Source organism: Narcine bancroftii, chromosome 4 (assembly GCF_036971445.1).
Source record: "Narcine bancroftii isolate sNarBan1 chromosome 4, sNarBan1.hap1, whole genome shotgun sequence".
Lineage (NCBI taxonomy): Eukaryota > Metazoa > Chordata > Chondrichthyes > Torpediniformes > Narcinidae > Narcine > Narcine bancroftii.
Genome location: NC_091472.1, coordinates 203,138,432 through 203,162,291, shown reverse-complemented (window position 1 = coordinate 203,162,291; position 23,860 = coordinate 203,138,432). Strand labels below are relative to the sequence as shown.

The window sequence follows — 23,860 nt, the reverse complement described above, 5'->3', positions numbered from 1 at the left end:
GATCGCTTCTTCTGGGTCTCCCTTGTCCACTCATCTCTTCCCACTACTTACCCCCTTGGAATTCCCCGTGACCGCTAGAAATATGTTTACCTATAAACTTGTGTGCATACTTCCTCCTCACCACCATTCGGAACCCCAAACAGTCCTTCCAAGTGAAGCAATACTTCACTTGTGAATCTGTAGGGGTCATTTACTGCATCCGGTTCTCCTGTTGTGGTCTCCTCTATATCAGAGAAACTGGAAGCACTCTAGGAGTCAGTTTCCGAGCACTTTCACGCTATCTGCTGGAATAATAGGGACATCTCGGTGGCCAACCAGTTTAAGTCGACATTACATTCCTGCGGCGAAATGGCTATGCGTGGCCTCATACACTGCCAAACCAAGGCTACCCGGAAATTACCTAATATTCTGTTCAGGCACACTCCAACCTGATGTCATTTACATAGACATATCCAGTTTCCTTTAAATCCTATCCCGGGTCTCTCTCTCTGGTTCCTTTTGACCAGTTCTCCATCCCATTTCCTTTCCTACATCCCCCCATATCACTTTTCTCTTCTATCCTCTCACCCACATCCAGCTATGACTCCTAAACAACAGACTAAGGACTCTTCGCACATTATGCAATACAGAAAAAAAATTCTGTAATAAATAGTCAATTTGCTTACATTTATGTACAGTATACATATCTTTTCCTGAGTACAGATTTTTGGCCCACTGGAAAACAAATCTCAGGGTTGAATGCTACAAATCAGTGGTTCTCAACCTTTTTCTTTCCAATCACATGCCACCTTAAGTAATCCCTATGCCATCGGAGCTCTGTGATTAGTAAGGGATTGCTTAAGGTGGGATGTGGGTGGAAAGAAAAAGTTTGAAACCCACTGTTTTAATCATCCCTAATTGACTTGTTATGTGCACGGTTTCATAACTCAAAAGGAAATGGGCCAACGACAATTTTTCTCAAGCAAAATATTTCAGTAACAATTGGGTCTAGAGCAGTGATTCTCAACCTTCCCTTCCTTCGATAAGTGAGTTCCTGACTTGGGATGGTAAGCCACCGCCTTCCACTTTTGCTTTCCTTGCACCCACCGGCTGCTACCATCAGTATACCAGGCATCCTCTTGTTCTGCTGGAGTGTGCAAATCATATGGTTTACCCCACTGAACTGGTGAAGGGGGTAAAGGAGGGGGCAAGGCGGGTTCAACGTCCTCATGACGAGATGGAAGATCAGCCACCTGTTCGTGTATGCGGCCCACCCCTTCAGGCCCTCTGGTCGCACGACTCTGAATATACCACTTCCATTTAACAATAGAAGACTGCTGAGCCCGCCCGATCTTTAGATTAGCGTCGTTAGCCAGGACCCAATTCATTATTGGAAGTGCAGGTCGCAATTGAACATCTTCATCGCCTGTCATTGTTTAAGTCTCCAGCAGGGCCCAGTAACAGGCTCGTAACTGTTGTTCAAAAGCAGAATAATGAGTGGCAGCCTCGGGCATGGTACGTGACCAGAATCCCAGCGGGACTCGGCAGCCCTCTTGTTTCTGCCAGAGACTCCAGGAGGCCACATCATCAGTATCGGAGACCTGTATCCAGGATATCTGGGATGCGGGGAGCAATGGGCAGGGCCTGAAGAATAGCCTGCTTGGTGGACTGGAACGCCCTTTCCTGATCGTCACCCCATACAAAGTCTGTTTTCTTTCAGTAGCTCAAACACTGTGACCAATCTAAAACGAACAAAGTGAGAGGTACAAGTTTACCCAAGACATACTCACATCCCAACTTAAGCAATCCCTTACTAATCACAGAGCACCGATGGCATAGGTGGGGTGTGGCTGGAAAGAAAAACATTGAGAACCACTGCTGTGGATGCCGCATAACCTGTCAAGTTTCTCCAGAACTTTTGTGTTTTGCTCTACAATTAAAGCATCCTGTTCAACTGCATTTTGTACCTTGTGGAGGTTTTGTGACTTAACCTTTTCTGCTTAAAACTGAATCAAGGAACAGATAGCCATTAAATATAAAATTGATATCTTTAAGAAATGTTACATCTCCAAATTCTTAATACATTTTGGGATGTTTACACTGTGTTGCAATTTATAATTTTAGAAAATCAACAGCTCTTCCTGACAGTTCCATAACAAATTACATAATGCTTTATCAGTGTTGCACCTTTTGTCTCAGCTCTTTCTACCGTTTGCTTAGTGTGGTATTCTCAAATATAATGGGCATAGTAATAAGAATTCCAAGCCTGTAACATTTTAAATAATCTCAATCTTATAACTAACTATGGTTATTTAGTCACTGATTTTATTTATGGTCCAGTTTCCTACAGCACATGTCACGATTATCACCTTATAATTGCGTCTTCCTTGTTGCTGAATTTCTAATTGGTTTGAATCTAAAATGGCTTTAAATATTAATTATTTCTATTCTGCAATTTTTGGATTGCCCAATAAAAAAGGGAAGTTTTCATTGATGTCTTTCACTGCAGGTTTTAAACACTATAATTTAAAGTCTGATTTTAAACAATGCTGATTAATAACTTTATCCTTGTGTGTGTGACCTGCTGGAAACTGGCCCAGACCTGCAAATGAATGAAATGTGTGCTGTTAGAGTCACAGCTACTACTTTTTGGTGGTCAAATAAGTTGAAGCAAAGATTAGCAGTATCTTGACTCCAGCAGCACATTCATCTTCATCATTGTAGATTATTTTAGTAGTTTTATCCGTGTGCAAAATATCTACTTGCCTTCCTTTAACATCAGGGTCAGTCTTATTCACTTGTTGCCCTGCAAAATACCGTATATTTTGGCGTATAAGTCAACCTTCATAAAAGTAGGGTCCCCATTTTCAGCCTCATTTTAATGGTCTTATCATATATCGGGCGTATAAATCGAACCCATCCAATTTTCTGCAAGGAACGTGCTGGAGACTGGTGCCAGACCTCCCAAACTTTGTTACAACACCCTAATCGTCAAGTAACAAATCTGTAAATTAAGCAAGTTGTTAAACTTGCTTATTAAAAAATTAAAAGAAAACCTTTGCCTCTGGCTGGAAAGATGTCAAATGGAGCTGGGTCCAAGTCTTCAGCATCGGCTGCTGCCGACTCCGTTCTCCACATTGGGTGTGGTGCCGTTTGCATCGAAGAAGTTGCTTTGCTGCCCAAGTTGATTTGCTGCAGGAACCACGGCTACGTGTCGGCTCCCGGGCAGGAGCAGGGACTTTGGTCTCCTGGGCAGGAGCAGGGTCCTCAGGCTGTACAATTGTAAAATGTCTAGATGGGTCTTGGCAGCACCCGGCGGGTGGGCATGTGCTGAAGAGCAGTGGTGGAGAGCGGCAATTGAAGAGCAGTGGTGGTAGGTCGTCTTGTATGTCTTTATGTCTATGTCGAGCTTTTTTATTAGTTGAATTTAAGGTCTCGTTTTTGTATCTGATGTAAGTCAACCCCTGTTTTTTGAGGGTTTCAAGACTTGACATATGCCGAAGCATACAGTATTCTCTCCTGTTTCCTTTTTGTTTTTTTTGCCACTTCTACTGAGAGGTGATTTACAGTGGCCATTTAATTTAGTGATGTGAGATGAGACCGGAGTAACCATTTGAAATCTATGCAGTCGCAGGAAGATGTGAAAACTCCACACAGATGGTACCCAATGTCAGGGTTGAGCCCTGGAGTGGTCAGGGTACTGGACTGAAAAAATAGTCAAGGGCAGAATTAACAGTTGCCTGCCATGGCTGATTCGGGATGTGTGGCAGATGAAAACTAATTCTCAGAAAAGAGAAAGAAATGTTTTGAAAGCAGTAGCGAGAAGAGGTAATGTGAATCAGAGGGCACAAATCGGAAAAGGTTATGAGAGAGATCTAAGGAGATAAGTGCATCATTTGAAAGTTTCAGGGCAAGTTAAAAAGTGATCCTTGGGGTTGCATATGGCAACACGCAGTAGAAAGAAGTCATATGCATCTTTTTCAAAGCACTGGTTAAGCTCACCAGGAGATTAATCTGTCCATTTCTGGGTGTCACATTTTAGGGTGGTGCTGCAGGCATCACTGAGAGTGCAGGCATATCTTTTACATTTGGAAATATATTGTCAATATGGATAAAATTTTAAGTAAGTGTTCATTGAATGTGGTTTATGTAGATTGTTCCTGATTGCATGCAAATTCTGGACGAGTATTCATGAATGATAAATCACATGCGATGGGTTTCAGTAAAATAAAATTTTCAAAGCATTTGTGGCATGTGAAGAACATCTTACGGTGATTATTTTCTTTCTTTTAGGAAAATACCACTGCCCAGTGATGTACTCTGTCTTCACGAACAACTCGCACATATTGGCAATCAAGTCTTCAGGAAACGTCTATTCGCACGAGGTGGGTAACACCTACTTTGATTGAGAAATTCAGAATAACATTTCTGTTAGCCCATTGGCTTCTTCTAGTCTAAGATAAAGCAGAACACGTTGGAAGGGTTTCAGTTTGATGACCTTTTATCTGAACTGCAAAAAGTTGGAGATAGGTAAATTTCATGATGACTCTTCCCTTACCAGAGAATTTTTGGAAGTGAGACTTCTGCATTATGCACCCAGTGGCAGAGATCCTAGTCCAGCAAGACCCAGCCTTGATGAAAAGTCATTGACTTGAACATTAACTCAGTTTATCTCACTTCAGATTCTGCCTGACCTCCTGAGTGTTTCCAGCATTTTTTTTAAAATTAAATCATATGCAATTATTTGCCTTTCAAAGTTACAGCCCAACATTCCAGAATTAAATGTCTTTAATCTTTTGATATCTGACAATGCAATTGATACTTACTCATGATTGGAATTCTGTGCTGCGTAAATTATTAAACTCATGGTAATCTCAATGTTTTTCTCTGAATAGCTGGTTCAAAGGTCTTCATATATATGTATGGACCATTAAAATATTTAGACAGATACGTGGTATAAATACCAAACAACTACCTAATCTTGCTCCTAACTAAAGAATCAAATATTAAGAATAGAAGTTATTCACATAATGGAGAAGAGATGAGGAAGAATAACAATGAAAGCTGGCTTTACATTTGTTAAGCTCCAGCCCTCAAAATTTAAATGTTAAATTTAGACATACAGCACAATAACAGGCTATTTCAGCCCACAAACTCGTGCTGCCCAACCACACCCAACTGACCTACAAACCCCGGTACCTTTCGAATGGTGGTAGAAAACCTGACTCCCCCGCCCCCCGGGAAAAATCCTCACAGGCATAGGAAGAATGTACAAACTCCTTACAGACAGTGCGGGGTTCGAACACCAGTCTCGATCGCTGGTGCTGTAGCAGTGTTGTGCTAACCGCTACGCTAACTGTGCCTTCCTCAACACTGACATGATGTGCTGTTATTTTTAATTTTCCAGTGGTATCACATTGTCTTAACAACTCATCTAAACAAGCGGCAATTGACAAGCAATAGCCTAGATATTGTACAGAGGTATCCGAAGTGTGATTTGATCTGATATCTTTTTGACTCAGAAGTCTGCATGGTACCTAAAGAACCAAGATGTTATTAGAAATTTATCTTGTTTCATGGTATGTAAGACCTCCCGCCCCACTCATTTCACCAGGGAATATTAATTTTTTTTTCTGTATTTGTTGGTAAGCAATGGTGTAACGGGTTGGTTCACCCAGTCTGATTACTCATGGGATCACCCCTCTCCCCCCACCCTCCATGGACCTCCTTCCCAGGGGGTGGTGTATCAACATAAAATAGTGCCTATGGTTGGGGTGGCAAAAAAAATGGTGACAAGGAGGTCTCACGAGAGCTGGCCTTGGTGGCTGCCATGTTGTATTAGGTGCAGTACAAGTTGAAAGCGAATGCTAGGACATGTGTACCAAGTGTAGAAGAAGCAGGTGTGTGTGTTTGTTCTATGTCCATGGTGATGGCGGGGGGTAGTACTGAACCACTGCGCAAAATCATTTTTACAGGCTGTTGGGTGGGGGGAGGGGGAGCGGGGTGGTGGGAACAGTGTGGGGACCGACAGCAGGCTGCCAGGAGAGCCTTCTGACAGCCCGCCATGAGCCCCCACACTGATCCCATTGCCCTGCTCCCCTTAACAGCCTGCCACCAGCCCCCACCACCCCGCCTGCCACCAGCCCTCACCATTATCACTCTAATTTCAACTCCGCATTCAAGGCCCAGGGGATATTTTAAAGCCATTTTTTGGGAAAAACAATTGGGTCTTAATATGGTAGATTAATTCTGTAATTCTTTTCCCATCAAAAATATTCCTGAGATTTGTGTGTATAATGAGTTGGGGTAACAATCTTTGAAGTTTTGCATGAAGGGACAAAGGAATGCTAATGTTACTTAAAAACCAGTCATTGTATCATGAGCTTATCATTGTTAGTGGAACTTTCTGTCTTCCATTGGGCAACCATATTTTTAACATGTTGGCACTTTATTTACCAAGTCGAGCTTTGGGAAACTCTGAGGCATGAAAGCCACAAATCTTTTATTTTCTTCACTTTCCCTCACATGGCAAATTTTGGACAGCAACATTTTACATTTATAATGAAGAACTATGTAATCAAATTGGGAAATCTGCAATGATAGGAATTAAATAGGAAAGTGACGACGCCAGTGGTTAATTTAGACATGATCTTTAAATTATAAGGCATGCTTGATGTCTCACCCAAGTCTGTTCCTATGTATATGCTTTTAACACGGCTGGATGGAATTATAACTATTTGGAAAGTCATCCTTTGTTTTTCTATTCAGGCTGTAGAGCAGTTGAACATTAAGACCAAGAATTTTAAAGATCTGCTAAATGATGAACCTTTCACTCGGCAAGACATCATCACACTGCAAGTATGAAATGTTCTCTTTTGCGTAACAGTTAGGGCTTTGGGGTATCAGTAATAAGGTAGCTCTTAATTCTGCATTTTGCAGATGTTCATATACTATTATGTTCGTAGTTCCATTGGAAACTCATTGTAACCCAATACATCCTATAAGAGGGCAGTAGAAAGGATGACAGTATATTCCATGTGGACAATAGAAGTCAGTGAAAGTCGTGTGAATCTGAAAATGGCTCTCACATGATGCAGTGAAGTGAGGACAGAAAATGCTGGACATACTTAGGTCAGGTATATCCTTCAAAAGAGAAGCAGTTAATATTTCAGATTGAAGACCCTTCATGCATTATGATTACATAGGCAAATATGACACTGTTTGTGTTCAGCAAATTACCACAAGCAGTAACAATACATGATTAATTTACTTTCACTTGGGATTGAGCAAGGTTACTTAGCAAATGAAGTACATTATGGGATTGTTATCATACATCTAGCGAGAGACTTACAACTCCCAGGGTGATGATTATTTGGACCATTATGTCAGGCTGAGTCAATGTATCTTTATCTACTATTCATTGATTTGTGAAGGTTCCCATTTTAATGTGACCCAAAATCTTCAATGCCCTTACTGAACCTCAGTAACATGGAGTTTAACGTTAGTTCCTCATCCTTTTTACCTCTAAACTTGACTGTTCCAACACACTCCCCTTAATCCCATCAATTTCAACAAGTCTGTTGCTGCAGAAAGCAGAGGGTAGAGGTAGATGGAATATATTTCGCCTGGAGATCGGTGGCGAGTGGAGTTCCACAAGGATCTGTTCTGGGACAAAAATGACCTGGATGAATAAGTGGGGGGATGGGTCAGTAAGTTTGCAGATGATACAAAGGTTGGAGTTGTTGTGAATAGTGCAGAAGGTGTTGTAGGTTACAACAGGATATAGACAGGATGCAGGGTTGGACGGAAAAGTGTCAGATTGAGTTCAATATGGTTAAGTGTGAGGTGCTGCAATTTGGAAGGTAAAACTTGAAGGCAGAGTTCACGGTTCATGGCAGGATTCTTAGCAATGTGGAAGAAGAGGGACCTTGGGGTCCAAATCCATAACTCTCTCAATTGCTCCGTTTGATAGTGTTGTTATGGTATGGTGGTCTTCATTAGTCAGGGGATTGAGTTCAAGAGATGAGGTAATGGAGTATTGTGTTCTGTTTTGGTCACCTCATTACAGGATGGATGTGGAAGCTCTGGAGATGGTGCAGTAGAAATTTACCAGGATGTTTCCTGAATTAGAGAATGTGTCTAATGAGGCAAGATTAATAGAGCAAGGGCTTTTCTCTTTGGAGTGAAGAAGGGTGAGGGGCGACTTAATTGAAGTATAAGACATTGGTGAGGCCAAATTTGGAGTATTGTGTACAGTTTTGGCTACTTAACTACAGGAAATATATCATTAAGTTAGAAAGAGTGCAGAGAAGATTTACTAGGATGTTGCCCGGACCAGGAATGGAGTTACATGGAAAGGTTAAACAGGTTAAGATTTTATTTCCTGGAGCATAGAAGAATGAGGGGAGATTTGATTGAGGTATTTAAAATTATGAGTGGGATAGACAGAGTAAATGTAGATAGGCTTTTTGCCTTGAGGGAAGGTGAGATACAAACCAGAGGACATGGGTTAAGGATGAACGGGGAAAAGTTTCGGGGGAATGAGCTGCCAGCTGAAGTGGTGAATGCGAGCTCAATCTTACCATGCAAGAATAATTTGGACAGGTACATGGATGGGAGAAGAATGGAGGGCTATGGACTGGGTGCAGATCAGTGGGACTAGGCAGAAAAATGGTTCAGCACAGACTAGAAGGGCCGAAAGGGCTTGTTTCTGTGCTGTAGTGTTCTGTGGTTCTAGGTCTACAAAATTATGACAGGCGTAGATAGGATGGACAATCAGCACCTTTTTCTTGGGTAGAGAGTAGCAAATATGAAAGGACATGCAAGATGAGGGGAGGAAAGTTTAGGGGAGATGTTAAGGGTAAGTTTTTTTTTACACAGGTAGTAGTGGGTGCCTGGAGGCTGGTACAATAGGGAGATTTAAAAGACTCTTAGACAGGCACGTGGATGCAAGAGAAGTAGAGGGTTATGGGTGTGAGGTAGGGAAGGTTTAGTTTGTTAAATAGTTTGTATGGGTCGGCACAACATCGAGGACTGAAGGGCCTGTACTGTGCTCTAGTGTTCTCTGTTCATTAATCAGACACGTAAGTACAGATGCACTGAAATTATTGCTTGCTGCAGTTACACAACTGTGTAAAATGCACAAGAATTGAAGTTCCTGGTCAACAAAGTAAGCAGATAATTGTTTAAACAGAGCTGTAAATGACAAATGAAGAACTGCTCAATTCCAATGGTGACTACTTTTGGAAGTGTGTACCTCATTGTTCATAAAGCACCTTGCGACAATCTCAAATCATGAAAGGTATTTTTTAATTGCAACTGTAGTTTGCTTTATCTGTTGACAGAAACATTGTTGATTGAGATAATAGAAGTGGAAAGGATCAAAAAGAGTTGTAAATAGCAGCAATAATAAGTTAACAGGCAGAATATGGATCTGTACATATCAATACTAATGGGATATAAACAGGGAAATTGAGCCTGGCAGCCTAGTAGGTAACCATACCAGCTAGGAGAATTATCACTGACAAACTTTATCCGATGTATTGGACTTGCAGAAAAAAGTCAAACTCGTTGTCACCTTCATCTATTATCAAATAAACAAATATCTTTAATTTATGATTCATGTTAAAGATAATGATTTCCGTTAATCAGCAAATTCCTTTTTGACTCCCATCATAAGAAAATAAACAAGTTTATCCAGAAAGGATTTCTTCATCCAGATTACAATTATTTGTGAAATACTTTATTACATCTAATTATTTTGTGAAACTGATTTTTCTAAACAGTCCAAACTTATTTTAAATTCATGTTGGTGTTCGTTGGCACCGTAGAGGTACAAACAGAACAGTACATTGTTTCACTAGTTGAAAATAATAGTGAACTTCAATAATATGAAAACACAAGATCATTGAATATCAAAGGCAGATGTCGACTGGCAAAAGCAGTTTTGACATCAAGCCAGTGGCATATGACATTGGAAACTCTTGACCTTGTGGAAATGAAAAGAGATTAAAGGCATATACAAGAGTTATCACAGCTAAATCTACATTAAAAAATAATTAATGTGGAATGTATTTATCTAATAGATGAGTATCACTGCATAAAATTCTCATGGAAAATTGAAGTGCTGGAATGAGCCTTCCTTTGTCTGAGGCCTTGCTCTGTTAAGGCCAGCTGTACATTTTCTGACATTGCCTTGGTTGTTACACACATTTAGGAACAGCACACAATAGAACTTCCCACTATTTTCAACACTATGGAATAGTGGCTTGTCTCCACTTATCTGAAATCCAATGCGTGCTTCATATTGCATGTATTTTATAATTCTTTGCAACTTTGAAGGCCATTCCACCCATTGAGTCTATGTTGCCTCTCAGAGCATTCCTGTCACTCTCATTCCCTCATTTATTTCCCTGTAACCTATACTTTCACTGCCATTAAATCTCCCTGATTCTCCCATTTGTTGTGGAACTGCAAGCTTCTGGGGCAAGTAAATAACCTTAATGATAGAATCACCAAGCATCCCCATTCTATATTGTAAGTGCAATGGCATTATGTATATTGTCTTTAAAACTAAACAATCAATGCATCCACTTTTATGATTTATGGTCTTGTAAAACAGAAAAATAATATATATAACAATTGTCTTTCATTATAATAACTTTTTTCTAATACAACATATCCTCCTTGGAGTTGATATTAGAATTATCAAACTTAATGATTTTCAATTATACGAAAACAGTTAACCAAAAATCTCAGTTATCTGAAAAAATTTTCAGCGACAACATAATGCCACAAGTTTTAAAAAAAAAGGCACCTGTCGTGCTCATTGGGGCCTTGAGACACTGTTAGCACCAGTTTGGTAACATCAGTGAACAACTGGAGGAAGTCGGCGGGTCATGCAGTGCATGGCGAGATTGTCCTCGTTTCAGGTAACTCCCTCCCCTCTCTCTTTCCATTTCTTCTTTACCCTCCACTATACTTGGTTCTCCGCTGTCCCGGCGTCATCAAGGAGAGTGGCTTCCCGGGCTGGATCGATGGCAGCAGTGGGGAGATGACGGAGAGCAGAGCAGAGAGCTCGGGCTCCTGGGTGGTGCGGAGGTGTCAGGGATTGGTGATGGCCAATACAATTATTCTACTGATGCTACTGGGCTGCATAAAACCATTTCTCAGTTATCCGAAAAATGCAGTTAACCGATAATATGTCGGTCCTGAGAGTTTTGGATAATCGGAAATGTACTGTACTGCAATTAGATTTTCATTCTTCTTGAATGATTTAGCCTTCACCTTAATAAGAACCAAATTACTGGAGCATAAATCTATTGAAAAGCAATTGGTAACATTCAGAATTTAAATGTGATCTTTATTTCACAAACTAGGCTGGTAAAATTAAAGTTGGATAGATTTCTGAAAACCACCTAGCTCCCAAATTAAAAGTAATCTCAAGGCTGGTGTAAATAAAAAAATCTTCAGGATCATTTTTTAATTTTTAGAATTGTACATGGGATGGCATGGTTGGTCTAATGGTTAGTAGCGCAACACCTTTACAGCGGCAGTGATCAGGACCGGGGTTCGAATCCCATGCTGTCTGTAAGGAGTTTGTATGTTCTCACTGCGTCCGCTTGGGTTTTTCCTGGAGGCTCCAGCTTCCCCCACCGTTCAGAATGTTCCGGGGGATGTAGGTTAATGGAATGTAAATTGGGCGGCACAGACTCGTGAGCTGAAAGGGCTTGTTACTGTACTGTATGTCTAAATCTACACATTCAAGATACAAGATGTATACAGGTGTAATATCACAAGCAATTGCCTTTAGTCTGCCGTAAAATAGATTCGCCATCAGCATAAATTGAGTGTCCATGGATTCTCCTCTAGTGCTTCTGTAGTCACACAGTCCAAAACATCAGCAACCCAAGGTCAGAACCAAACTTCTAACGCAATCAGGAAATCTTCAGCGCCTTCAGCACTCTCTCTCATCCTGCCTCATCTACTTCTTGTGGCAAAGAATTCCACAGATCTACCACCCTCTGAGAGAAGAAATTTTTCCTAATCTCAGTCCTAAAAAACTTCCCCCTCATCCTTAAACTGTGACCCCTGGTTCTAGTTTCTCCCAGCATTGGAAACCACCTTCCTGCGTCCAGTCTGTCTAAACCCATAAGAATTTTATATGTTTCTATAAGATCCCCCCAATCTTCTAAATTCCAGAGAATACAAGCCTATCCGAGGTCTATCCAACCTTTCTTCATATGCAAGTCCTCCATCCCTGAATCTTCTCCTCACCCCTCCATGGCGAAAATGTCCTTCCTCAAATAAGGAGACCAAAACTGCACACAGTACTCCAGGTATGGCCTCACCAAGGCTGTAGCAGGGTCTCTGTACTTCAAGTTGGTGCAAGTTTCACAAGATGACTTTTCCCATTCTTTTGCCTGTGCTGGAGGGCAAGTGCAGTTGCCATCAAAGAGGTATTAACCAAGAGCTTTTATTGCTGGAAATCACAGGAAACAACATTGTACAAACTCAATTATTTTTCTTTATCTCAGAGTATCCATTGCTCCTGCAATGATGTCATTATACACCTGAGTATTTGTGGCACTGTCGTACAGCTCTTCATTGTTGGTTTCTCACTGTTAATTTCCAAATATTTATTGATCTTTTCTGTTCTCTGATTTAATTTTGATCCAGTATATTTTTTGGTAGAATTGCTAGTTACTAAGACCTATAGGAATCCTCTGAAGCACTCACTATTTGTCTAAAATGCCACAACTCACAAAGTCTTTCTTTTCCTGGCTAAACTCAATTCCTTGGACCCAGGTTTTATACATGCATGCAAAATGAGGTAAGGCTCCAGCCCCCAACTCTTTCTCCACACATCGACGAGTACAGGCGACACTTGTCAACGTTATCAATTTTGCGACCAACTTCCAACTCGCCCTCAAATTTTATTTGAATTATTTCTGGTCCCCCCAACCCCTTTCTGGATTTCCCGCTCTCTCCATCTGGGGAGGCAAATTGTCAACCAACTTTTACTTCCAAACCATCGACTGCCACAAATACTTGGACTGCATGTTCTAGTACCCTGTTCCTTGTAGGGACACTGCATTTCTCTCAGTTTATTTGTCCCCGCTGCTTCTATTCTTAGGTATGGTCAGGACATTTGAAGTGTCGTCCTTTTTCAGGAAACAGCTTCCCCTCCACCCCCTCATCTGCACCTCCTCAATTTCTCTATTTTTCCCATGTACTGCTCTCACCATGCCTTCCCCCACCCACCCACCTCCAGACGAGATTACCCTTCATCCTTCCCCTTCACCCTATCAGGGTCCATATCCATCACCACTTGCACATTTGTCACATCTTCCTCCCCTCTCCACTTTCTGCTTTCCACAGGTAACATTCTCACCATGATTCCCCAGTTCATTCAGCCCTCCCTATTCTCCTGGCACTTTTTCCTGAAGCTGCCCCTACACCATCTCCCTCACCTCTATCCTTCCAGGAGAGACAGAGATTCACGTGCACCTCCTACAACCTATCAGGAACACCAAATGCGATAGATATGGCCCCCATCTCCGCCGGTGAGACCAGGTGCAGAGCAGGCAACCACTTTGCTGATCATCTGTGTCTGTCTAAATTGGCCAACTTAAGTGCCTGCAGTATAATCCCGCTCCCCACACTGACCTATCTGTCCACCGCTATCAGGATGAGGCTAAACGCAAACTTGTGACCACAAGATATGCCACATTTGCACCCATTCCTCCTCCCTCATTGCCATTTGGGGCCCCAAATAGTCCTTCCTAGTGAAGAACAGCTTGTGAATCTGCAGGGGTCATCGACTGCATTTGGTGCTCCCGCTGTGGCCTCCTGTACATTGGAGAGACTGGATGTGGATCTTTTCCTTTGTGCTGACCGCTGTAAAAGCAGGGAAGTCCCAAGGCAATCCATTATAATTTTCCGCTCCATTCCTATACGTCTGACTATGGCCTCGTGCACAGATCGGAGGAACAACACCTCATATTCCATCTGGGCATTAACATCGATTTCTGTTTGCACCCTCCTCTCATCTCTCCCTCTCCCATATCCCTATTTCACCTTCCCTCCAGCTCTGTCTCTCTCTTTGCATTTACCTCTATCTTCTTCCCTCCAGCTTTGCATTCACAGAGCCACCCCCTCCTCTCCCCAATCAATTCTCACCCTTCCTCTCCTGTCCATATCCAATTGTTACCATTTGTCTGATCGTTTGTCTGATGGTCTGCTTCTCCCGCTGCCCCATCTTCCACCTTTTTTATTCAGGGGCCTGTCTGCTTTTTGCTCATGCCTTGAAGAAGGGCTCGGGCCTGAAATTCATTTTTACCTTCTATGGACACCGGCTGAGTTCCTTCAACATTTTTGTGTTTTTTTTTCTGCACAGCACTTTTGTGTTTCACTCCTAGAGGAGTGAAACATGCTGCCTGGGTAGTCCAACGTTGAATTCTCCAATTTCAAGAAACCTGCACCTACTCTGTCCCTCTCTGCTCATGGTCCAGTCATGTCTTCTCACATCCTTCCTTCCTCAAGCAATTAGTTTGTTTCTTCAGGTTCCGGTATCTACAATCTTGTCACCCACCAGTATTCCAGTCCCCTGCCTCTTATCAGCGCAACCTCTGAAAACATCACTTAATGCTGTGGACTGAACATTCCTGTTTCAATTTCAGATTTGCATTCATATTCTTTTTGTAACAACATTGTGCGTATACAATACTTCATGCTTAATAAGATGTGGATGCAAGTGTTCTTAGCTAATTGTTGGAAAGCATAACAGCAGCCCTTTGGATTTTTTATGGCCAGTCTGGTTAAATTATGCATGAAATCTACTGTAAAGCTTAGTGTGTACCTTTTACATAATTTGCTGTAACTAATTTTTTTCTTAAACATTCAGAAGTATCTACCCAGATTTAAATGGCACGAGTGTATTATCTGGTTAAATCACATACAAAACCTACTGAAAAGTTTGGAGTGTTCCTTATGCACGTTGGTGTAACTGACTATTTCTTAAGCATTCAGAAATATCAATCCAGATTTAAATGACGTGAGTGTGTTATCTATTATAAAACTGTCGGGACATCACATTATCTGAGCTGCTGAGTTATTTGATGGAGAAGTGTGGTGTTGAACACATTCATTGCTTTTTGGAACCAGAGTCAATCCCATTTTATATTAAAATTTCCCTTTAACTGGCGTCACATTTGTAATAAGTGTCTTATATTAGTGCTTTGTATGGTCTTTGCCGGGGAGGGGGCCTGTACGTGCAAGCCCACTCTGCTATATACGAGCTGTAAATGAAGAGCATGGTCATCAGGTGTGAAATTAAGACCGGAATGTGATTTTTGCTCTCTGGCTCGTTACATTCACCTCATCAAGTGTCAGATGATGTTTGCTGTAGACGCAGAGTCACACAACACAGAAATGGCCCCTACAGGCCACCGCATCCATGCTGATCTTTTTTGTTCAACACTAATCCCATTTGCCTGCATGAACACCATATCCTTTTGTGCCTTGCTTGTTTAAGTGTTGGTCCAAATCAGAGGTGGCTAAACATTTTTGTTTGTGGGCCACATACAGAAAAATATAGGGAGTCATGGGCCAAACAATATTCAGCCTGGCAGTTTTCAACCAGTTCCACTGCTTTTATTAAGTGACGACATTGTTTAACGGATTTAATGTATCTTATAGATTGAACCTTGAATAAATGTGAAGGGGGGGGAGAGGGAGGGAGGGAAGGGAGGGGGAAAAAGGGGAGAAAATGACACTGTATATATTCAAGTGAAAAATGTCTGTATGTATTTTGGTCAGTATGGTTTATTATGTGAAAAATAAAAAATTTAAAAAAAAAACAGTTCCACTGCAAGAAAGATTGTGTTTTAAGACCAGAAAACCCCTGTGCAATTGAAAATGTTTTCTTTCCAAATTACTCTACAACACTACTGAACAATTAAACTGTTGACATTAGAGTAGTTTATTGATGTGCTCACCTATGACTGTATCCACTGCTCTTAAATTTAATTTGAATGAATGCAAGAAAACTCGTTAAAACTCTCATTCCAAAAGCAGTGCAAAATAAAAGACTGGGTGCCAAATAAACAGGAGAAAAGATCAAGAAACCATCAAGGCCATCTCCACAGCTCTCAGTGAAAGCAGCTCATGGCCCAGGTATCCACCTTAATAATTAATGCAATGTTTAAATCTTATAGATAGGCTGTTAACACATTCCTTGCAAATCAAACAACACACTTCCCTGTACTTCTGTCCAAAAGTGTGTATTTCCCACTCTGTCTGAAATTTTCCGCACTCTCTTGCTATTTTCCGTATTTTAATTTTTGCCATATAACCATATAACCGTTTACGGAGCGGAAACAGGCCATGTCAGACCTTCAAGTCCACACCGGTTCAATAGAACAACTCCACTAGCTCAACCCTCCTGTTCTCCGCCCATAACCCTCTAACCCCATCACCTCCATGTACACATCCAACCTTCTCTTAAATGACAGAAGGAACTCTGCCGCAATTATCTCATTCGGAAGATCATTCCATTCTGCCACCACTCGCTGAGTAAAAAAGACACCTCTAATATTTCTCCTAAAGTTTTTCCCCCTTACATGTTTAATCAAATGAGGTAGAAGTTTTTTTTTGAATTGAAGTAAATATTTTCATCGATGAGTAACAGTGGTCGGTCTAGTAGTTGTTCAAAATGGCAGTGATATCTAGTGTTGAAACTGAGAAGTGCATTGTACAGTGCCCTCCATAATAGTGGGGACAAAAGCACTTTTTTCCTTTATTTGCCCCTGTGCTCCAAAGTTTTAAATGTGTAATCAAACAATTCACATGTGATTAAAGTGCCCATTCTAGATTTTATAAGGGTATTTGTGTACATTTTGATTTGATCATGTAGAAATTACAACATTTTTTATACATAGTCCCCTCTTTTCAGGGAGCCATAATATTAGTGACATAGCAATGGCATTAAATTAGTCATGTTTAGTACTTTGTTGCATATCCCTTGCAAGCAGTGACTGCTTTTTTTCTATTTTTTAAATTTTTTATTTTTCACACTATAAACCATATTGATCAAGATACATACATTTTCCTTCTTAAATATATACAGTGTTGTTTTCTCCCCCCTTCCCTCCTCCCCTCCCTCCCTCCCTCACCTCCCCTCCCATTTATTTAAAGTTCAGAATATAAGATACATTAAACCCGTTAAACAATGTTGTCACTCAATAAAAATAAACAAGAAATTCCACTGAGTCAGTTCTTTTCATTATCTTCTCCTTCTGTCATTTTAGGTGGTAGATGTCCATGGTAGGTTTTCTCTATTGTGTTTCATGTATGGCTCCCATATTTGTTCAAATATTGTAATGTTATTTCTTATATTATATGTTATTTTTTCAAATGGAATACATTTATTCATTTCTATATACCATTGTTGTATTCTCAAGTTATCTTCTAATTTCCAGGTTGACATAATACATTTTTTCGCTACATCTATCATAACAAATCTTTTTTGTGCTCCATCCAAATCGAGTCCAAATTCTTTGTTTTTTATATTACTTAGGAGGAAGATCTCTGGGTTTTTTGGTATATTGCTTTTTGTGATTTTATTTAATATCTGGTTTAGATCTTCCCAAAATATTTTCACTTTCTCACATGTCCAAATTGCATGAACTGTTGTTCCCGTTTCCTTTTTACAGCAAAAACATCTGTCTGATACTGTTGGGTCCCATTTATTTAACTTTTGAGGTGTAATATATAGCCTGTGTATCCAGTTATATTGTATCATACGTAACCTTGTATTTATTGTATTTCTCATGGTTCCGGAGCATAGCTTCGCCCATGTTTCATTCTTTATCTTTATGCTTAGATCTTGTTCCCATTTTGTTTTACCATTTGTTTCCTCATTCTCCTTTTCTTGTAGTTTAATATACATGTTTGTTATAAATTTTTTGATTATCATTGTGTCTGTAATCACATATTAAAAATTACTTCCTTCTGGTAACCTCAGACTGTTTCCCAATTTGTCCTTCAAGTAGGATTTTAGTTGGTAATATGCCAACATTGTATCGTAAGTTATATTAAATTTATCCTTCAATTGTTCAAAGGATAATAGTTTATTTCCCGAAAAACAATTTTCTATTCTTTTGATCCCTTTTTTCTCCCATTCTCTAAAGGAAAGGTTATCTATTGTAAAAAGGATTAGCTGATTTTGCGTCAGTATTAGTTTTGGTAGTTGGTCATTTGTTTTGTTCCTTTCTACATGAATCTTCTTCCAAATGTTGAGCAGATGATGCAATACTAGAGAATTCCTACGTTGTACCAATTTTTCATCCCATTTATATAATATATGTTCAGGTATCTTCTCCCCTATTTTATCTAGTTCTAATCTAGTCCAATCTGGCTTTTCCCTTGTTTGATAAAAATCTGATAGGTATCTTAATTGTGCGGCTCTATAATAATTTTTAAAGTTTGGTAGTTGTAAGCCTCCTTGTTTATACCATTCTGTTAATTTATCTAGTGCTATCCTCGGTTTCCCCCCTTTCCATAAAAATTTCCTTATTATTTTCTTTAAGTCCTTGAAAAATTTCTCTGTTAGGCGTATTGGTAGTGTCTGAAATAGGTATTGTATCCTTGGGAAAATGTTCATTTTAATACAGTTAATCCTTCCTATCAGTGTTAGTGGTAAATCTTTCCAATGCTCTAAGTCATCTTGTAATTTTTTCATTAGTGGATAATAATTGAGTTTATATAGATGGCCGAGGTTTTTATTTATTTGTATACCTAGATATCGCATTGCTTGCATTTGCCATCTGAATGGTGATTCTTTCTTAAATTTTGAGAAATCCGCATTATTCATTGGCATTGCTTCACTTTTATTTGCATTAATCTTGTACCCCAACACTTCTCCATATTCCTTCAATTTCTTATGCAATTCTTTTATTGATATTTCTGGTTCTGCTAAGTATATTATAATGTCATCTGCAAATAGACTGATTTTATAATCCTTGTCTTTTATTTTTATCACTTTTATTTTATTTTCTGTTCTTATCAGTCTGCTAGTGGTTCTATGGCTAATGCGAACAATAAAGGAGATAGTGGGCATCCCTGCCTTGTTGATCTGCTTAAGTTAAATTGTTTTGATATATATCCATTTACTGTCACTTTTGCCAATGGCCCCTTATATAATGCTTTAATCCAATTAATATATTTCTCTGGTAAGCTGAATTTTTGTAGTACTTTGAATAAATAATTCCATTCTACTCTGTCAAAGGCCTTCTCTGCGTCTAAAGCAACCGCTACTGTTGGAGTTTTATTTCCTTCTACTGCATGAATTAAGTTAATAAATTTACAGATATTGTCTGTTGTTCGTCTTTTTTTAATAAATCCAGTTTGGTCTAGCTTTACTATTTTTGGTACATAGTCGGCTAATCTGTTTGCTAATAGTTTAGCTATTATCTTATAATCTGTGTTAAGTAAAGATATTGGTCTATATGACGCTGGTGTAAGTGGATCTTTCCCTGTCTTTGGTATTACTGTAATTATTACTGTTTTACATGACTCTGGTAAGCTTTGTGTTTTATCAATCTGGTTGATTACTTCCAGAAGGGGAGGAATTAATAAATCTTTAAATGTTTTATAGAATTCTATTGGGAATCCATCCTCTCCTGGTGTTTTATTGTTCGGTAGTTTTTTTATTATCTCCTGTATTTCTTCTATTTCAAATGGTTTTGTTAATTTATTTTGTTCCTCTGTTTGTAATTTCGGTAGTTCAATTTTAGTTAAAAATTCATCTATTTTATCTTCTTTCCCTTCGTTTTCAGTTTGATATAGTTGTTCGTAGAATTCTCTGAAGTTTTCATTAATCTCCGTTGGATTATATGTGATTTGCTTCTCTTTTTTTCTTAATGGCAATACCATTATCTTAGTTTGTTCTGTCTTAAGCTGCCACGCTAGAATTTTGTGCGTTTTTTCTCTTAGTTCTTAATATTTCTGTTTTGTCTTCATTATGTTCTTCTACACCTTATATGTTTGTAGTGTTTCATATTTTATGTTTTTATCTGCCAATTCTCTTCTTTTAGTTGTGTCTTCCTTCATTGCTAATTCTTTTTCTATATTTGCTATTTCCCTTTCCAACTGTTCTGTTTCCTGGTTGTAGTCCTTCTTCATCTTAGTTACATAACTTATTATTTGCCCTCTGATGAACGCTTTCATTGCATCCCATAGTATAAACTTATCTTTCACTGATTCCGTATTTATTTCAAAGTACATTTAATTTGTCGTTCAATGAATTCTCTAAAATCCTGTCTTTTAAGTAGCATGGAGTTTAATCTCCATCGATACATTCTTGGTGGGATGTCCTCTAACTCTATTGTCAATAACAGGGGTGAGTGGTCCGATAATAGTCTAGCTTTATATTCCGTTTTCCTAACTCTCTCTTGCATGTGAGCTGATAACAGGAATAGGTCTATTCTTGAATATGTTTTATGTCTTCCCAAATAATATGAATATTCCTTTTCCTTTGGGTGTTGTTTCCTCCATATATCCAAGAGTTGCATTTCTTGCATCGATTTAATTGTAAATTTGGTTACTATGTTCTTTCTATTAATTTTTTTTCCAGTTTTATCCATGTTTGAATCCAAATTAAGATTGAAATCCCCTCCTATTACTATGTTCCCTTGCGTGTCTGCTATCTTCAAAAATATATCTTGCATAAATTTTTGATCTTCTTCATTAGGTGAATATACATTGAGTAAATTCCAAAACTCCGAATATATCTGGCATTTTATCATTACGTATCTCCCTGCTGGATCTATTATTTCCTCTTCTATTTTGATTGGTACATTTTTACTGATTAATATAGCTACTCCTCTAGCTTTTGAATTATATGATGCTGCTGTTACATGTCCTATCCAATCTCTCTTTAATTTCTTGTGTTCCACTTCAATTAAGTGTGTCTCTTGTATGAATGCTATATCAATTTTTTCTTTTTTCAGTAAATTTAACAGTTTCTTCCTTTTGATTTGGTTATGTATTCCATTAATATTTAAAGTCATATAGTTCAACATAGCCATTTCATACTTTGTTTATCTTTCCTTTCCGTTTTCTCATCATCACCTTTCCTTCTTATCCATTTCTGCTTTCTTTTTTTGAACACATTATAAGACAACATTTCTAAGACACAAAATATTTCCATTATTCTCCTATCTAAAATTCCTTTAACCCCATTATCCCCTCCCCTTCCTGAGTTGCCCTTTGTCCCTTGTCGGGCAACCACATCTCCCCTCTCCATTTGGATTTGCGAAATCACTTGCAAGCGTCAACTGATTTCGCAGTGACCGTAATTCTTCCCCACCCAGCCACCCCCCAGAAAAGATTTTAATCTTCATATATAACAAAGGTCACTCTCTTAATTCCCTCCTTACTTCCTTTCTTCCCTTACTTTCCCTTCTTAGTTCTTATCTATACTCTATTTTAAAAAAAAATATACATACACACATATACACACATATATACATACACATACATATAGTTCGTGGTCATTTTTGTTCTCGTTACATGTCTTCATCTCTCTGTCTGTTTTGTAGTTGTTCTGCAAATTTTCGTGCTTCCTCCGGATCCAAGAATAGTCTGTTTTGCTGCCCTGGAATAACTATTTTAAGTACCGCTGGGTACTTTAGCATAAAGTTATATCCTTTTTTCCATAGGATCGTTTTTGCTGTATTAAACTCCTTCCTCTTCTTCAGGAGTTCAAAACTTATATCTGGATAGAAAAAAATTTTTTGACCTTTGTATTCCAGTGGTTTTTTTTGTCTTCTCTTATTTTTCTCATTGCTTTCTCCAATATATTTTCTCTTGTTGTATATCTTATGAATTTTACTAGAATGGATCTTGGTTTTTGTTATGGTTGTGGTTTAGGGGCTAATGTTCTATGTGCCCTTTCTATTTCCATTTCTTCCTGTAATTCTGGTCTTCCTAGGACCCTGGGGATCCATTCTTTTATAAATTCTCTCATATTCTTGCCTTCTTCATCTTCCTTAAGGCCCACTATCTTTATATTGTTTCTTCTATTATAACTTTCCATTATATCTATCTTCTGAGCTAACAGCTCTTGTGTCTCTTTAACTTTTTTATTAGATTCTTCTAATTTCTTTTTTAAGTCATCTACTTCAATTTCTATGGCTGTTTCTCGTTCTTCCACCTTGTCCACTCTTTTTCCTATATCTGACATGATCACCTCTAATCTATTCATTTTTTCTTCTGTACTTTTTACTCTTCTTTTTATTTCACTGAATTCTTGTGATTGCCATTCTTTTATTGATTCCATATATTCTTTAAAAAAATATATATCCAGGTACTTGCCCTTCCCTTCTTCTTCCATTTCTCTGTGTTCTTCCTCTTCTTCTTCTGAGTCCACTCCAGGATCTGTGTCCTTTACCTCTGTCTCTTCTGGTTTTCTTGTTGGGTTGTTTGTTTTACTTTGTTGGGTATTTTTGGTCTTCTTATTTTTATTAGAAATGTCTTGCTGCTGGTCTTCTTCCTCTGGGTTGGTCATCTGTTGTTTCTTTGATTTCTTTTTACTCTCTTTCTTGTTCTCGTTATTTTCGATGTTCTCCTCTTGCTGCTTTGTTGTGGTTGTCAATTTCAGCTGTGGAGATCGACTCCTCAGCTGGTCCCCCCTCCCGTCAGTGTTATTTTTGTCTTGCGCATCGCGCATGCTCGACTCCTCGCGCATGCGTGGTTGCGCACTTTTGTTTGGCTCTGCGAGCCATTTTTGTAGACCCGAGCTTGGGGCTTCAACTGACCTGAGGGAGCGGGCTTCTCTCTCCACGGCGGGCCTCCTCGGACAGGTAAGGCCTTCACCTTCTTTCGACGTCTTTTCTTCTTCTCTTCTTCCCGTTGCTTTTGGCTTTTCTTTCTTCGCTGCCATTTTCTCCACACCTTTATTTTAGTTTTTGTGTTTGTGCCTTTGTTTTTTCTCTGTTTTTTTTTTAACTTTTCCGGAGAGGGCTGGAGTTCCCCGACCGGCCACTTCTCCATCACGTGATTCCTCCCCAAGCAGTGACTGCTTGAAGTGCATTGACATCAACAGGTGCTGAGTATATTCTCTGGAATGTTCTGCCAGGCCTTTACTACAGCCATCTTCAGCTCCTGCTTGTTTTGGGTGTTTGTCCCCTAGAGTCTCTGCAGCCTTTGGAAGACATGTTCAATTGGATTTAGATCAGGTGACTGACTTGGCAGTTCAATAATTTTCCAGTTTTTAGCTTTGAAAAACACCTTTGTTGCTTTAGGATGAAGTCCCGACCAATGTGTTTGGAGGCATTTGCTTGAACTTGAGAGCAATGAAGATAAGTGCAGTAGTACCTATGGCAGCCAGACATGCCCAGGCCATAACACCCCCACCACCATGTTTCGCAGATGAGGTGGTATGCATTGGATCTTGCAGCTCCTTTACGCCTCCACACTTTGCTCTCACTCTGATCCAGGTTAATCTTGGTCTCATCTGTCCACAAGACCTTTTTCCAGAATTCTGCAGGCTCTTTTAAATACTTATTGGCAAACTTGATCTGGCCATCCTGTTTCTGTGGGTAACTAATAGTTTGAGGGTTGCAGTGTAGCCTCTGTATTTCTGTTCATGAACTCTTCTGCGGACAGTAGTCATTGACACATCCACTCCTGCCGCCTGAAGAGTGTTTCTGATCTGTTGGACAGGTGTTTGGGGATTTTTCTTCATTATAATGAGAATTCTGTCATCAGCAGTGGAGATCTTCCTTGGGATACTTTGTGATTACTGAGCTCACCAGTATACTCTTTCTTCTTAATCATCTTCCAAACAGTTGATTTTGAGAATTCTAACGTTTTGACG

General features: G+C 39.4%; 1 protein-coding gene across 4 annotated transcripts in view; it reads left to right on the top strand.

Moving 5' to 3' along the window:
* Nucleotides 1-23,860, top strand: part of ppil2 (peptidylprolyl isomerase (cyclophilin)-like 2) — a 408,077-nt gene that overhangs the window by 147,749 nt on the left and 236,468 nt on the right. For all 4 annotated transcript variants that reach the window (XR_011356343.1, XM_069933672.1, XM_069933670.1 and 1 more), the window contains 2 exons: nt 4,273-4,364; nt 6,748-6,837. Coding sequence is in view for 3 of the 4 variants with exons in the window: in XM_069933672.1 (XP_069789773.1) it covers nt 4,273-4,364; nt 6,748-6,837 (182 nt within the window). In the remaining variant the exon portion in view is untranslated. The remainder of the gene's footprint in view (nt 1-4,272; nt 4,365-6,747; nt 6,838-23,860) is intronic.